This window comes from Giraffa tippelskirchi, chromosome 10 (assembly GCF_054371585.1).
Source record: "Giraffa tippelskirchi isolate mGirTip1 chromosome 10, T2T-mGirTip1v1.2.pri, whole genome shotgun sequence".
In the NCBI taxonomy this organism is placed as follows: Eukaryota; Metazoa; Chordata; class Mammalia; order Artiodactyla; family Giraffidae; genus Giraffa; species Giraffa tippelskirchi.
The window spans coordinates 79,244,976-79,263,339 of NC_137284.1; the positions used below are offsets into that span (position 1 = coordinate 79,244,976).

General features: G+C 36.3%; 1 protein-coding gene across 3 annotated transcripts in view; it reads left to right on the forward strand.

The window, feature by feature from the left end:
- Positions 1 to 18,364, forward strand: part of LOC145524386 (RUN domain-containing protein 3B-like) — an 81,649-nt gene that overhangs the window by 38,800 nt on the left and 24,485 nt on the right. The window contains exon 3 of one of the 3 annotated variants that reach the window (XM_081536505.1): positions 14,329 to 14,379. The exons of the other annotated variants lie outside the window; for them this stretch is intronic. Within the exon in view, the coding sequence (XP_081392631.1) occupies positions 14,329 to 14,379 (51 nt within the window). The remainder of the gene's footprint in view (positions 1 to 14,328; positions 14,380 to 18,364) is intronic. 3 annotated transcript variants of the gene reach the window in all.

Here is an 18,364-nt window from a genome sequence, read left to right on the forward strand (position 1 = left end):
GGAAAAGGGAATGGCGATCCACTCCAGTATTCTTGCTTGGAGAATCCCATAGACAGAGAAGCCTGGAGGGCTACAGTTCATAGGGTGGCAAAGAGTCGGACATGACTAAGCGACTAACACTTACTTACACTTATTGGTAAAAGCTTTTATATATACATAAATACATAAGTTGCTAAGTCATGTCTGACTCTTTGCGATTCCATGAGCTGGCTCCTCTGTGTATCGGATTTCCCAAGGCAAGAATTCTGGAGTGGGTTGCTTTCCCTTCTCAGGGAATCTTCCCAACCCAGTGATCGAACCTGGGTCTCTGGCTTGGCAGATAGATTGTTTACCACTGAGCCACCTGGGAAGTAGAATGGAGTAGAGTCCAGAAATAGAGGCACACAGATATGGTTTTTTACTAAGATGAAAAGGCATTTCACTGGTGAATTGATCATCTTTTCCAACAAATGGTGCTAGAACAATGGGATTCAGCTCAGTTCAGTCACTCAGTTGTGTCTCACTCTTTGCCACCCCATGGACTGCAGCACACCAGGCTTCCCTGTTCATCACCAACTCCCAGAGCTTGCTCAAACTCATGTCCATTGAGTCGGTGATGCCATCTCATCCTCTATCATCCCCTTCTCCCCCCTTCAATCTTTCCCAGCGTCAGGGTCTTTTCAAATGAGTCAGTTCTTCGCATCAGGTGGCCAAACTATTGGAGTTTCAGCTTCAGCATCAGTTCTTCCAAGGAACATTCAGGACTGATTTCCTTTAGGATTGACAGGTTTGATCTCCTTGCAGTCCAAGGAACTCTTAAGAGTCTTCTCCAACACCACAGTTCAAAGCATCAATTCTTCAGCGCTCAGCTTTCTTTATGGTCCAATTCTCACATCCATACACGACTACTGGAAAACCATTGCTCTGACTAGATGGACCTTTGTTGGAAAAGTAATGTCTCTGCTTTTTAATATGATATCTAGGTTGTTCATAGCTTTTCTTTCAAGGAACAAGCGTCTTTTAATTTCCCGGCTGTAGACACCATCTGCAGTGATTTTGGAGCCCCCAAAAATAAAGTCTGTCACTGTTTCCATTGTTTCCACATCTGTTTGCTATGAAGTGATGGGACCAGATGCCATGATCTTCGTATTTTGAATGTTGAGTTTTAAACCAACTTTTTCACTCTTCTCTTTCACTTTCATCACGAGGCTCTTTAGTTTTTCTTCATTTTCTGCCATAAGGGTGGTATCATCTGCATATCTGAGGTTATTGATATTTCTCCCAGCAGTCTTGATTCCAGCTTGTGCTTCATCCAGCCTGGCATTTCACATGATGTTCTCTGCATATAAGTTAGATAAGCAGGGTTATAATATACAGCCTTGATGTACTCCTTTCCCAATTTGGAACCAGTCTGTTGTTCCATGTCCAGTTCTAAGTGTTGCTTCCTGACCTGCATACAGATTTCTCAGGAGGCAGGTGAGGTGGTCTGGTATTCCCATCTCTTTCAGAATTTTCCACAGTTTTTTGTGATCCACACAGTCAAAGGCTTTGGCATAGTCAATAAAGCAGAAATAGATGTTTTTCTGGAACTCTCTTGCTTTTTCGATGATCCAGCAGATATTGGCAATTTGATCTCTGGTTCCTCTGCCTTTTCTAAATCCAGCTTGAACATCTGAAAGTTCACAGTCCACGTACTGTTGAAGCCTGGCTTGGAGAATTTTGAGCATTACTTTATTAGCGTGTGAGATGAGTGCAATTGTGTGGTAGTTTGAGCATTCTTTGGCATTGCCTTTCTTTGGGACTGAAATGAAAACTGACTTTTTCCAGTCCTGTGGCCACTGCTGAGTTTTCCAAATTTGCTGGCATATTGAGTGCAGCACTTTCACAGCATCATCTTTCAGGATTTGAACTAGCTCAACTGGAATTCATCACCTCCACTAGCTTTGTTCGTAGTGATGTTTCCTAAGGCCCACTTGACTTCACATTCCAGGATATCTGGCTCTAGGTGAGTGATCACGCTATCGTGGTTATCTGGGTCATGAGGTGTTTTTTGTATGGTTCTTCTGTGTATTCTTGCCACTTCTTCTTAATATTTTCTGCTTCTGTTAGGTCCATACCATTTCTGTCCTTTATTATGCCCATCTTTGCATGAAATGTTCCCGTGGTATCTCTGATTTTCTTGAAGAGATCTCTAGTCTTTGCCATTCTGTTGTTTTCCTCTGTTTCTTTGCATTGGTCACTGAGGAAGGCTTCCTTATCTCTCCTTGCTATTCTTTGGAACTCTGCATTCAGATGGGAATATCTTTCCTTTTCTCCTTTGCCTTTCACTTCTCTTCTTTTCTCAGCTATTTCTAATGCCTCCTCAGAGACCATTTTGCCTTTTTGCACTTCTTTTTCTTGGAGGTGGCCTTGATCAATGCCTCCTGTATAGTGTCACAAACCTCCATCCATAGTTCAATGTGCAAAAAATGAGCTTTGAGTTCTACCTCACACCACATACAAGAATTAATTCAAAATGGATAATAGACTAAATGTAAAACCATAAAAACTGTTAAAAACATTAAACATCTTTGTTACGTTTAATTAGGCAAACAGATTTTAGGTAAATCAATAGAAGTGTAATCCGTGAAGGAAGAAATAATGACATGTAGACCTCAGCAAAATTACTAACTTTTGTCCTCCAAAAAACATTGTTAAGAGAATAACACAAGCCGTCGGCTGGGAGAAAATAGTTGCTAATCACATATTTGATAAAGGGCTTATGTCCAAAATATGCGAAGAACTATGAAAATGTAATAATATGAAAACATCTAACCCAATTTAATAACTGACAAAAGATTTGAACAGACTCTTCACCAATGAAAATACACAAAAGGCATGTAAAACACATGGAAACATGTTCAGTATCATTAGTTACTTGGGAAGTACAATTAAAACCTCAGGCACTGCTGTACTCTATACCCATTTCTAGTAGGGATGTGGGGAATTTGAAATATTGATGTGTTACCGGTGGGAATGCAAAATGGTCTCCCAAAAACTAATTCCTTTACTCAAGAGAAATGGAAACTTATCTTTACACAAAGATCTGTTTATATTCATAATCACTAAAAACCATATTCATAATCACTAAAAACTAGAAACAGCCCAAATGTCCTTCATGTGAAGACTAGATAAACCAACCCAATCCATACAGACAGAACAAAAGGGAAAAAACATCTTCTCTGTACACAACCTTTATGAATCTCAAATGTATTATGCTAAGTGAGAGAAGTGAGACTCTAAAGGTCAGAATCTGTATGCTCCCATTTGTATGTCATTCTAGAACAGACTGGACTGTCATGTCAGAGAAGTTCAGTGGTTATCAGGGGTTAGTGATTAGAGATGTTGATTGTATACTGTCAGCATGAAGGAGTGTTTTTGGGTCATAGAACTGTCATGTATTTGTGATCATGATTACATGATTGGTTGCATTTAAAAAATGCACTGAACTAGGCTTGCCAGGTGGGGCTAGTGGTAAAGAATCCACCTGCCAATGCAAGAGATGCAGGTTCGATCCTGGAGTAGGAAATGGCACCCCACTCCAGTATTCTTGCCTGGAAAATTCCATGGGCAGAGGAGCCTGGCAGGCTACAGTCCATGAGGTCACAAGCAGTCGGACACAACTGAGAGACTGAGCACTCTGAATACCAACAGCAAACTTACTGTATATTAAAATATATATTTATAACTTCCTCAAGTTCTATCAGTTCCCATTAAACATTTTAAAATGGCGAAGATCCCACTCTTTCAGTGTAATACTTAAAATTACCATTCCTTGATTCTTGGTTACCTTAGGAAGTTGAGTAAGTTTCCTAACATAGTAGAAAGAAACCCCAAGGAAGATAGACATCATCCCTTCCCCTTTTTCTTGGCTAAATATAACTCTTTATTTTTCCTCTGCTTTGGCAACAAGTCATAGTGTGAGTTCCCTATACTTTTCCTGGAGCACATGCTTTAAACTTGACATTGCACATATGCCTTCCTCTTTTTTCATTTTTCCCCTAATCACACACACACACACACCCACACCCTATTTATACCATTCATTCTCTTATTTAACAGTCCATCTAGATCCTCTGCTACCATATGGGATACAAAGATTAATAAGGCATACTTTCGCATGAAATCCATTTTGGAGGGCAAAAGGAAGGTACATACAAACAATGATGTAGATTAGTGTCATTGAGTCATAGTAGAAGTATTTAACGAGCGTGATGTAGCACAAAAGAGTGAATAATCCTTTCTGCCTTATTGGGTCAGAGAGGAGTCCACACAAGAAAGACATAAAAGTGCCTCAAATAAAAATTTGAATTTCATTTTTAAAATGTCATCTGTGACTTTGACTGTAGCAGTGTATTGTAGACTGGACGGTTTAAGAAAAATACAAAATTTATCAGTAAAGTGGTCAGAAACTATCTTGAAAAAATATCTTGAAAACTTCAGCCAGGTGATATGGAGATGGGATATAGTGGTGAATTTTGTAACGGTTATATGAAAAATAGCTGATTAAAATGAAAAAACTCTTGAGTATCATAGAGGACTAAAGCGTATCAATTAGTAATATACTACTGATTAAAGAAAAAAGGAACAAATATAATGAGATACTATTGATATATCAAATGGCCAAATATAATAAGATACTGTTGATGTATCAAATTTCCTATGAATTAATCTTCTAATTAAACCTCCTAACATTGGGCTTGCTGACTCACTTTGAATTTAGATTTTGCCTCAGTTCTCAACAGTGTTCTCTAGTTACACTGTGCGCGGAGAATCCTCTTTCTATTGTTAAATTGCCGGGCTCTAGCCTTATTGGTCTTCTCTTTTTTCTTGAGTAACCAGACACTGCTAACATAGAACACCATTGCACATCTCCATCTGAATGGTTAACTCCCCATCTGTTTCAAAACTGTTCATTGAAGCGTAAACCCTTCCAGCATATTTTAAATTAGAACTCACCTCACCTCCTTTCACCTGAAGCATTCCTGACCTCTTTTCCCTGTCCTGCTTATTTTCTTAACTTCTGACATATGTGATTTACTCATGATTATTGTTTATTGTATTCCTTTACCTCTGCTAAAGTATAAGCTTCGTTAGGCTAAAGATCTTTGTTTCGTTCATTGATGTCGCCTAGATTTCTTAAACAGTGCTTGGGATATAGGCACATAGTAAATATTTGTTGGAAAACAGAACTCTTGAGAAATTTCCACTTCTTGATCCCCTGAGTACTAATCTCTGGGCTGGTTTTTTGTGGGGTTTTGTTTGTTTGTTTGTTTTCTCTGATAGCATCTGGATTCAGACTCTTAAAATAAGGTAGAATGTCTGTGACTTGACATTTTAGAATTTCTAAAATCCAGTTGAACTGTTATGATACCTAAGCATTGTTCAGGAACACTGGCTTGAACCTCAAAGCTCTTCCTGACTTAAATAATAAATCATTACCTTCCCATGAGGCCACCTTTTGAAGTGTGGTGTAAACACTGTTAGAAACAATGGCAAAGATAAACCTCTCCATTTGGCTCTTGACTTTTCTTTGTTAATTTTTGAATGTTTTCCAACTTTTGATTCTTCGCACATAAAATGAGACTTGAATTGTTTCTGCAGTAACATTTGAACACAACTCACCCAATAAAACTCACCTACTCAGGCCAAAAAAACATGATACAATAGAAAAGAAAGTGGCTCTGAAGGTTGCCAAGTTTGGCTTTTAGACAATGGACAAGGCCACTCTGTTCTTGAAATGTACTTCCATTTTATACTTGGAAATGTAGGAAACCTTCAGCAGATTTTGTATCTCAGAAAATCATCATATTCAAACATTCTTGAAACATCCAGGGTTATATGTAGATGGTTATTTTCGTTCAGTGTCTTAAATTGTATGTTTTAGTTGCTAAGTCGTATCCTGCTCTTGCGACTCCATGGACTGTAGCCCGCCAGGCTCCTCTGTCCATGGGATTTCCCAGGCAAGAATACTGGAGTGGGTTGCCATTTCCTACTCCAGGGGATATTCCTGACCCAGGGTTTGAACCTGCATTGACAGGCAGATTCTTGACCGCTGAGCCATGGGGGAAGCCCCTTAAATTGTACAGGAAATAAAATTAACCTCTATGTAGTACAGTAAATTTAAAGTTCAAGCAGTTAAATAAGCAGCTATGTTGATTCTAAAAACAGAGAACTTCAGTTTGTAAGGCAAGTATGGTTAAAAAAATGTAACTGGAAACATGGAAGTATCACTCAAGTTTCCTATTCTTCATATATCTTTTTTGATTAAAATCATATTCCTATACTTTTATATATTCCTAAGCTTATAGCTCTTATCATTTCTTGTTTTTCTGATGCCTTTTGAAAAACCTCTTTCTTCATTTCAAGATTTTATCCCATAAAGGCCATGTGGACTATTTGACTTTGTTTATATTCTTGTTAATGTTCTATGTTTTTAAAAAAAGGAAAGAAAGGAAGAAAATGATAAAGCTCTAGCACGATTCCTTAATTTAACCCCTTTGTGTATATGTATACTTTCATCTTCTTGGACTATCAGTTGTTTTCTGCCTTTCCTTTTACTCCTACTCCATGTAAAAATGTCGAGGGGTTCACATATAAAACCATAGAAGTATTAATAAAACCTTACAGAAATCCCAGATATAATGGCAGCTAGCAACTTTCTGTATATCTATCACATCTGAATATGTATACATAGACAATATGTGTATTTTCTTTGTTATGTCCTGTGTTTTGCCATTAGTCATACTATATTTTTCCATTTCATTTTGTTTTATTAGCATTTTAAGACTTGAGATTAAATTCATATAACATAAAGTTCACTACTTTAACCATTGTAAAGTGTACAGTATACTGGATTTTAGTATATGCACAGTGTTGTGCGACTATCACTGCTGTCCCTTCTAGGACATTTTCATTATATTATAAAAGAACGTCTGTATCCACTGAGCAGTCACTTCCTTTTCTCTCCCCACCGCCCCCACCCCATTTCCTAGAAACCACTAATATACTTTTGGTCCTTATGGATTTACTTCTGAACATTTCATATAAATGAAATCGTAAAATATGTGGCTTTTATGTTTGGCTTCTTTAATTTAGCATACTTTCAAGGCTAATCCTTTTTGTACAGGTACCAGAACTTCATTCCTTTTAATGGCTGAATAATGTTCTATTATATAGATACACCACATTTTGTATATTCATTAATCATTTAATGGACATTTAGATTGTTTCCATTTTTTTCTACAGCAACAGTGCTATTATAATAGTAATGTTATGGAAAAGTCATGTACAGGTTTTTGAGCATCTATCTTTTATTCTCTTACTTATATTTCCATTTCATTTTAAACAAATATATAATAGTCAATTGCATAAATGAACCATAACTAATGTCATATTTACTTATCAAAATTTTTTAACAAATTTCTCTTTCATAAGCATGCTGTCATATATCACTGAAAAAATTTTCACGGTTTTCTAATTCTTTAAAATTGTTTTCTATTAATGATAGTAGTGAATGAATTCTTAGAATTGTAATTACTGAAATTAAAGGGTATGCACATTATGATATATATGTACTATGTTATGTTTAATGTATGTTGCTGTATTATATATCATCTATCAGGTTGTACCAACAATAGTCTATATGGTTATTTTCTCATGCTCATTATAATATTATATTACTATTTTTAGTTTGGTGAGGGGACAATATTTTTGGTCTTGTATTAATATGAAATATATACAACATTCTGTTATTTTAATTGGTTTTTATTTTCAAATGAGATTGAATGTATGTTTATGTTTATTCATCTCTTTTCCTAACTTCTAGGTTATGACCTTTGTTTATTAGTTTTGTGGAATGAGTTTTTTAAATTAGTCTAGAATAAAAAAGAATTGTGTACATTATGTGGAACTCATTTTTTTATAGCCCATTTTGATCAATGACTTTTTTCTCCCTTGATATTAGTCTTCTTACATAATTATTATTGGTAGTTTATTATTTTATTCTTATGTTTTGCTAGAAAGTTTATTTCTGTTTTGAAACATCTGAAATGTTTTTCTTAGTTTCATATTGTATATGGTTTTGAATGTTTAAAATTCTGAAAGACACAATGGCCACATACTTGATTTGCTCCTGTTTGAAGTATGTGATCGGAGAAGGCAATGGCACCCCACTCCAGTACTCTTGCCTGGAAAATCCCATGGATGGAGGAGCCTGGTAGGCTACAGTCCATGGGGTCACTAAGAGTCAGACACGACTGAGCGACTTCACTTTCACTTTTCCCTTTCATGCACTGGAGAAGGAAATGGCAACCCACTCCAGTATTCTTGCCTGGAGAATCCCAGGGATGGCGGAGCCTGGTGGGCTGCCATCTATGGGGTCGCACAGAGTCGGACAGGACTGAAGCGACTTAGCAGCAGCAGCAGCAGAAGTATGTGATTGTCATACTACTCTTAATTAGTGTTATTTGTTGTAGGCGCTTTTAGGTGAAGAGCAAGAAGGATACGTCAAGTTTTTATATTTATTTGGAGATATGAACAAACCAGTTTTTATATTTTAGAATCAAACCATAATTTTCAAGGAATTTTTAACTTTCACATTTAAGCATTTTCTTATTTATAGAAGGAGGGGTTTATTAATGGTTTTAAACCTGGTTATCCGTGGAGAGTTTCTCAAGTTTATTTTTTGTGAACTTCCCTTCAAAAGTTCTTCAAATTAAAGAATTACAATTTAGAGTTGGGTTCTGAGAAGGGAGTACTACATGGAAGAAAGCATTATGAAAAGACTTATTAAATAATAGCTACTATTGATAGAATTGCCTAGGATATTTTGTGTTTTGTTTTTTTTAATATATGATAGACTTAAAAAAGTTTGTGATTCTATTAGGTAATCCGGTTCTTGGAGTTAGCAGGAAATGATGGTTTCTGATGGTAATTCATGTTTGTGCTTGTTTACCTGTGTCTGTAGCCCTTTGAGTCTCTGCCAGAAAAATAATAGGACATTCCCAGTTTGATCTTATTTTTGCAAATTAGCATAGAGCTACTTAACAGTACTTGTAATTATCAAATCGTATTTTATTTTCAGTAATGGGAAGTTTTTTCTTGGTAAAATTTTTGTTACATAACTTCAACAGTTTAGATCACTTAATGCTCAAATATTGCTCATTTAAAGGAAGTAAATATTTCTCATTTTATAGAACAGGGAAAAGATTGCACAATTTAATGGACTTTCATTCATTTTTGGAGAGCATCATAGTTTCAGTTCCTACATTTTTCTGATTTTCTAATTTCAATGAGTTGTTCATGCGTATGATCTAATATTTTTTTTGGTTAAAATTCTTCCTATATTCTTTTTCTTTAAAGTCACTATGACTTATCAACTGTAAAGTATTTGCATGATTTTGGTGCTCAGTTTTTAAAAATTGTTGAATCAGATAACCAAATACTATTTTTAATGTACCTACATTTACCTGTTGGAATAGGGTGTTTGCTATGACCAGTGCGTTCTCATGGCAAAACTCTATTAGCCTTTGCCCTGCTTCATTCTGTACTCCAAGGCCAAACTTGCCTGTTACGCCAGGTGTTTCTTGACTTCCTACTTTTGCATTCCAGTCCCCTATAATGAAAAGGACATCTTTTTTGGGTGTTAGTTCTAGAAGGTCTTGTAGGTCTTCATAGAACCATTAAACTTCAGCTTCTTCGGCCTTACTGGTCAGGGCATAGACTTGGATTACCGTGATATTGAATGGTTTGCCTTGGAAACGAACAGAGATCATTCTGTCGTTTTTGAGATTGCATCCAAGTACTGCATTTTGGACTCCTTTGTTGACCATGATGGCTACTCCATTTCTTCTAAGGGATTCTTGCCCACAGTAGTAGATATAATGGTCATCTGAGTTAAATTCACCCATTCCAGTCCATCTTAGTTCGCTGATTCCTAGAATGTCGACGTTCACTCTTGCCATCTCCTGTTTGACCACTTCCAGTTTGCCTTGATTCATGGACCTAACATTCCAGGTTCCTATGCAATATTGCTCTTTACAGCATCGGACTTTGCGTCTATCACCAGTCACATCCACAGTTGGGTATCGTTTTTGCTTTGGCTCCATCCCATCATTCTTTCTGGAGTTATTTCTCCACTGATCTCCATTAGCATATTGGGCACCTACTGACCTGGGGAGTTCATCTTTCAGTGTCCTATCCTCAGATATGCGGATGACACCACCCTTATGGCAGAGAGTGAAGAAGAACTAAAGAGCCTCTTGATGAAGGTGAAGGAGGAGAGTGAAAAAGTTGGCTTAAAGTTCAACGTTCAGAAAACTAAGATCATGGCATCTGGTCCCATCACTCCATGGGAAATAGATGGGGAAACAGTGGAAACAGTGTCAGACTTTATTTTTTGGGGCTCCAAAATCACTGCTGATGGTGACTGCAGCCATGAAATTAAAAGACGCTTACTCCTTGGAAGGAAGGTTATGGCCAACCTAGATAGCATATTTAAAAGCAGAGACATTCCTTTGCCAACAAAAGTCCGTCTAGTCAAGGCTATGGTTTTTCCAGTGGTCATGTATGGATGTGAGAGTTGGACGGTGAAGAAAGCTGAGTGCCGCAGAATTGATGGTTTTGAACTGTGGTGTTGGAGAAGACTCTTGAGAGTCCCTTGGACTGCAAGGAGATCCAATCAATCCATCCTAAAAGAGATCAATCCTGGGTGTTCATTGGAATGTCTGATGTTGAAGCTGAAACTCCAATACTTTGGGCACCTCATGCGAAGGGTTGACTCATTGGAAAAGACCCTAATGCTGGGTAGGATTGGGGGCGGGAGGAGAAGGGGACGACAGAGGATGAGATGGTTGGATGGCATCACCGACTCAATGAACATGGGTTTGGGTAGACTCCGGGAGTTGGTGATGGACAGAGAGGCCTGGCGTGCTGCAATTCATGCGGTCGCAAAGAGTCGGACACGTCTGAGCGACTCAACTGAACATTTACCTGTAAAATGGCATTTTAAAGCAAACTTTTAAGAAGTTTAAGATAAGTTATATATAATATTTTAATTTTAGAAGCTACTAAAAAGTGGAAAATGGCTACATAGACAAGATACTGTTTCATTGTTAGCTGAATTACAGTGCATATTGCGGTTGTAAATATTGCTTCACTGAGTGATTTTCTCTTACATACAAATACATGGTTAAAGATTCAAAATTTCAAGCAATACAAACTTGAACATTATTAGTATTAATGACAGAATTGAGTATATTCTATGTGGTATTCCCAGTTTAAAAAGAAAACTTGTGAAAATTCTGACTTACCATCTGATCATTGATGATCAGTCTTGTTATTTACTTTATAAATGGCAATCAATTTACAAATCTGTAGATCTAGAGATCTTTTCAGGAATCCACGTTTAATTACATAAAAGTAAAATCATCTACTTGTAGCCTTATTAGAAAAGTATACATGCACAAAGAGAAAATCAGACTAAATACAGCAGAGGCAAAAGGTGCATGTTTTACATAGTTGTTAGCATTTATCAGACTTTATCAGTCATGATAATGTAGCTCAGTCATCAAAGGAACCAAAATAAATAGAAAGCTAAAGTTGTAACAAGGGCTAACATGAAAAAAAGGGAAGAATAAATGTATTTATGGATGAGTATTATATTCAGTCTTATCACCAAGGCTGATTGATTTGTCTAAAGCAGTAGTCTTTTCTGTGTGGTGCCCATTTTCCATGTTAATATAAAGATTATAAAGTTGATTTACTTATTTGTTTTTGAAAATTATCTACTTTCCAAGTCAGAAAATACTGTATCTTCAGTATAATTGAGCATTCTTTTACTGTGTATCCATTTCTGAGTAGATTCCTCTTTTGGATAAAATCTTAGAAACCAGCACCTGGGATCCCCATACATTCTATCATGATAAAGGCCCATTTGAGTGACTGTTCTTGAACAAAGCATATTCAGTTTGTTTGGTTTAAATATTTGGTGTTGTCTCATCTGTCCTAACATTATATATTTAATGTTAAATATATAACATTATATATGTGTGATAGATTTGAATATATAATATGACATGTTAATTACATATGAAATGTGTAACATAAATTACACATGAAATATGTAAATACATTTTATGTATTTACATATTAATATACCTATATTCTTGTTCAGGAACATCGTGTTTGTATTATGTCTTTTATATAGTATAAATAATTTAAATAAAATATATAAACAAATATTATTGTATACTTTAAAACAAAAAGTTTTAATTTCATTTGAAAATGAGAATGTTTTCTGCTAACAAGCCACTCTTTGAGCCACTTTGAAATAATGTAAGCTTTGCCATTCATATATATATATATATATTTTTGGCACCATCTAAGCTAAGGATTTAAATTTTATATGAAAAATATTTACCCCATTCACACTCTGTGTTTACTGCCCCATTATTTTTCCCATTTATGAGACTGTAGTAAGAACTCACGTTCAACCAGGAAAGCCAGTCGACGGATTCTCCCATCTGTCAGATCTTGTCTGCAACCAAAGGAGTAGATGAGCATGAGGATCCAGGGAACAGAGATGTGCTGGTCTAGGTGGCTGCTCCCTGGGCCTCACCCTTCCATCTACAAAACGAGAGGGGTGCTGAACTGTGACTACAGATAATTGGAATCTGGTGGATTGTCTTTTGGTCTGGACACTTCTGGTTGCTTGTAACTGACCTCAAGTGAGATATTAAATTATGATCAAAGCAATTAATGCCTACAAATAAGTGGAAATGTTTTAGTTGTTAAAATTTTCGGATGGTGTTCCATAGCCAGAATCAAAATATTACACATAACCAGGTCATAAAGGCTAACATGTTAACAGCTGGAAAAAACCCCAAAGTATAAATTGAGCTTCATAATAGATTGAGTAGTTGTTTCCCATTTTGTACCAGGGATTGATTAAACCATGACACAAATCTGAACATAATGAATCTTACTCAAGACTTTTTTTAAGTAAAATTACTTTAAGCACAGTTTTCCTGAAAATTGTTTTTACTTTGATAACTTTTTGATTATGTAAATGACTACAGATAAGATACACTACTTTCAAGGCAGAGCTAGTAAACGTGGTTGAAACATTAAAAATTGGTGTTCTTAACAGTTTCAATGAAAAGCATTCTGTTCTGATTTATATTTAATGCAGAGAGATTTTCATTTTGTTTGTTGTAGAAAGAGCATTCAATTTTAATATGGGATTCAACTAGGGTACCTGTTGGTTATAGATCATTTTGGATATGTATTTTCAAATTTAATATTTGTTGGCAGTGATGCAAATGGATGTAGGAGGATAGAGCTGAATAGTAGAGACATAGACATAGCCAATAGCACAACTATATATATCTCCTTCCTTTTATTTTTTTATACATTACTGACCATGTTTGGTAGGTTGATTTTGTTTAGTTTCATAAAAGGTCTAAGTATTTGGAAAGGTGTGGGACCATGTCCTATTAGAATTTCAGTGTTTCCTTATGAAAGAAGATACCATCTGTGGGGAATATGACTTCAGAAATTTGACTTTGGAGTGTTCCTGTATAATTCTACTGGGAATTGCCAGAAAACATAGGCAAGAATTTATAGTACTTTTCCAGATGATGATTGTTAAACAATAATTGGAAGCTGTAGGAAAACAGTGTTTTTGCATAAAGTAGGCATTTAGTCAACATTGGTTAAACTAAGGGTTATTTTACTAAATAATTAAGTGCTGTTCTCATGATTCAGAAAAAAATATGCAAACTTTAGCTCTTCTTAAACCAATAAAAGAGAGAACTGCTCCTTAAAATGACTTTTACAACTTTTTGAAAAGTTTAACAGTAAAAAAGAACATTTATTTTTAAAGTTAACTTTCTGAGTCATATAGTTCAATAAGTGAGCAACTTTCCCAGCCATTTGTATACATTCTGAGGTGCAAGGCTAGCAAATTCAGCAGGCTTCTTGTTCATTTTGCCTTCTTTCGTTATCAGCTTATTATGTTTGGGGAGCAGTAATGGAGATGAATGTAAACAGGGAACAGTAGCTTCTCTCTTTTGTACCTTAGACACCCCAGCCTCTCCAACAGAATAGGCTACAAGAGACCAGTTTGATTTCCATGCGAGTAGAGCCCATATTCACCTTAATTGAGTCCATCTTATGTAATAGATGTAAGTGGTGTTTACTGTATCAAGATTATGTGTAGCTATCTTATTGGGGCTGTTCAGTTTGCTTTTGTAAACTTCATGTCAGGTTTCTCAAATATGTCTGTGTTGTTGTTTATTTTTTTTAAAGAGAGTCCCCAAAGTTGCCGATGGCTGTCTCATCTGCAAATACCTCTTCAAGGTACTCTATGCTGGTGATGTCTCCCACCACTGAGCTGCACGGGAGCATGGAATTGACTTACTGGGGAGGGCTGTATCAGTTAAGTGATCTTTCTCAGTACATTGCATGGGTTTTGCAAAGCTTTCTGCTTTTGTTAATCCAGAGGGCAGAACTAGGCTTACGCTGATTTTTAAATTAAAAGCTTTTTGTTAATCCACACAATATAATACTCCATTTACTCTCCTACATGACCCCCTCTATATTTCTATTAAGTTTCCTGGTTTTAAGCACAAGTTTATTAATCATGTGTATCTGTGTTATTTATATTTTACTATCACTCACTAATATAAGACTTACTGATTATTTTCTCAGTTTGTAAGTGTTGTAAAATAATATTTGAATTACATGTTAACTGGGGCTCAGGGAAGCTGTGAATTTTCCAAAGTTACTCAGTAAAACATACATGGGTGCTGTCAACAGTCACTACTGGTCTTAAACCACTAGTGGGAATATAGTCCTTAGTTTCCTTTCTTCAAGGTAGAATATATGCCTTAACTCACTTATTTGAAACTTTTTTTATTGTGTTCCTGCTGTATACAAAGCACTGCTAGGCCTCATGCTAATGACCTGGCCTCTTATTATATTTTTCACTTAGAAAAGAAGTACATAGTTGTTATTTTTAAAGATCACTTATAGTAGGACAGGTAGAAATAGAAAAAGAGTATGTTCTCGTTTCCTCAATTCTGACCCCCACAATCACTTTAAACAATTTGGGTCCCTTATGTATAACCTTAGTCACTGCTAAAACATTACACTCCATTTCTTCAGGCCTATGGTTTGATATGTGACTCTGTGTGGATGTCAGCCTTCGTACTTTAATTCAGTCTACCAGTGTTCTAAGCCTTATATTAAAAATGCTGGTGGAAGAAGAAAGCAAAACCTTTGTACTCTGCTTCAAAAGATGGTAAAACTACTAGGATAAAAAAGCCTATAAGTCCAATTCAGTTTTCAGATTTCTAGTGAACCTGATTATCTTCATTTTCTTTGTTGTTTTGGGAGATTAAGAATTGGCTAATTTTTATGGTATAAACTATGGTATAGTTTAGAAGCTTGTTTGTGATAAATTCCTTACCAGTGAACAAGTCGTTGTCAGTACCAAAGGATAATGATTACATTTTATAGATCGGTAACTGTGATTCATAGTTGCTGAATGATTTACTTGAGGCATCTTATAAGTAACATAGAGCTAGTGGTATAAGTACAGTTGAGTATCTCATCTAGACCAGACTTATTCACATCAGCTGAAAGTGTAATTAAAGTTAGTTTAATTGTTTATATTTGTTCTTTTTTTTTAGAACATTAATGTGAAACTTTATCTAGAAAATTAATCAAGGTCACAATTGTACTTTCAAAACTGGGTGGTCTAATAAATGTGAACTTCAGCTAACAATAGTGCTTTTTTTTAAAAAAAGGACAAGATTCTGATCTTTTGCAGAAATGGGAATTTTCTCTGTTTAGAAAATTTTAAACTAATTTTCATAAATTAGCAGGAAGAAATTGAAGATTCCTGCTTCCCTGGCAACTCAGTGGTAAAGAATCCGCCTGCGGTGGCAAGAGACACAGGAGACGTGGGTTCAATCGCTGAGTTGGGGAGATCCCCCCAGTAGGAGAAAATGGCAACTCACTCCAGTGATCTTGCCAGGAAAATCCCATGGACAAAGGAGTCTGTGGTGGGCTATAGTCCATAGAGTGGCAAAGAGTCGGACACAACTGAAGCAACTGAACACACACACACTATAAAATTTACAGTGCAAAGTTAAAAAATCCAAATATATTGGCAACAATATAAATCCACAAGTAATTAGTTTCCTTTAAGTATCTGAAACTTTTGCAGTGATATTTTTGTTGTTCAGTTGCTCAGTCGTGTCCGATTCTTTGCGACCCCATGGACTCTAGCACAGCAGGCTTTCCTGTCCTTCACTGTCTCCCAAAGTTGGCTCAAACTCATCTCCATTGAGTCAGTGATGCCATCCAACCATCTCACATCTCATCTTCTGTTGTCCCCTTCTCCTCCTGCCTTCAGTCTTTCCCAGCATCAGCGTCTTTTCCAGTGAGTCGACTCTTCGCATCAGGTGGCCAGTGAATATCAGGGTTGGCCAATGAATTGGCTCTTTGCATCAGATAGACAATGAATATCCACTTCAGCATCAGTTCTTCCAGTGAATATTCAGGCTTGATTTCCTTAGGATTGAGTGGTTTGATGTCCTGCTGTCCAAGAGACTCTCAGGAGTCTTCTCGAGCACCACAGTTTGAAAGCATCAGTTCTTTAGCATGCAGCCTTCTTTATGGTCCAGCTCTCACATCCATACATGACTACTGGAAAAACCATACCTTTGACCATGTGGACCTTTGTTGGCAAAGTGATGTCTCTGCTTTTTAAAACACTGTCTAGTTTTGTCATAGCTTTTCTTCCAAGGAGCAGTGATATTAGAGTGGCTTTTTAAACTTTGATGGCGCTGTCTTTTATCGCTTGTCTAGATAAATGGCAGGTCCAAGGTAATAGTCTTCGATGTTGTCATCCAGGTGATGTATTGTGACAAAAATTCAACCTGTGAGACCACCTCTTCACATAACTAAGCACAATACAAAGAGTGGAGAAAGAAAGTCATTTAACAGATCCATTTATACATTACCAAAAGATGATGTGTCTGTCATCCACTACTAAATAGAGAACCACTTTGGAAATTTCAGTTTTTAGAAGGTCTCATCTGGCCACAAAATAACATAAAAGCAAAACACAAATATACTGCATGATGTGAATATCTACATTATTCAAGTTAGGTAATATAAAAGAGCAATTTAAAATAATGTTAGACCTTAGAGATCACAGGCCATTTTAAGATGTTTGAAAATAGGCAGTTTAGTGGGAAAGACATCATGTAGCTGCTTAGTAGCAGATCACCTTTTAGTCTAGCAAACTTTCACCTCTTATTTCTGTGCCTGAAATGAATTAGAGTCAGATCAACGGGTTGGAAATAAGTATTGAAAAGTTTGTTTAACTTTGGTAAAAAGTCAACTTCTAAAAATACATATAAAATTGAAAGCACTGTATACATCTGTACTTGTTACCAACATTAAAAAGAGAATTCAATTAGTGATAGCATGTTTCTTCTCCTGAATAAAATTTCTTCAAAATATAGGCTAGTTGGTTCCTTGCTACATGATTTGCTTTTGTGGTTATTTTTAAAGGAAATGAGAATATCTTTGGAGTGATTATTTATTACCTCAGCAATTATTTTTAAAGGCATGGTCAGCTTGTAACTTTGTTTTTTAATTTTCCTGTTGAATATAGGCTTTACAGACTAATAACCCCAAGTACATCTTTTGCTAACAGTTAATCTGTATTTAAGTACAAGCAATGTTCAAGTAATAATAATTCAAATAACCAGTTGAACACTTCTGTTATTCTTAATTAACCTCAACCGTTTTCATAGATGCAGAAATTAATTACTTAAAATCCTAGGATATATGGACAATTTACATGAGAGTTTATTTGGAGTTTCTAACAAGCATCCCCACCTTCTCTTAATCAAAGCACATCCTTCTGAATGTGAAAAATTCAGGGTCTTGATTTAACAAATTCATTTTGAAAATGATACACATGAAAGAGGAAGGCAGGCAGAATCAAGCCAATCATCCTCTCATCTAATTTACTGAGTAGGTGGAAGTGTTGTGAAGGTACTATTAACTGGTATACTTTGTTGTTGTTCAGTCACTCAGGTGTGTCCAACTCTTTGCATCCCCATGGACTGCAGCACGCCAGGCTTCCCTGTCCTTCACCATCTCCCGGAGCTTGCTCTAACTCATGTCCATTGAGTCGATGATGCCATCCAACCATCTCATCCTCTGTTGTCCCCTTCTCCTTCTGCCTTCAGTCTTTGCCAGGGTCTTTCCTAATGAGTCAGCTCTTTACATCAGGTGGCCAGAGTATTGGAGCTTCAGCTTC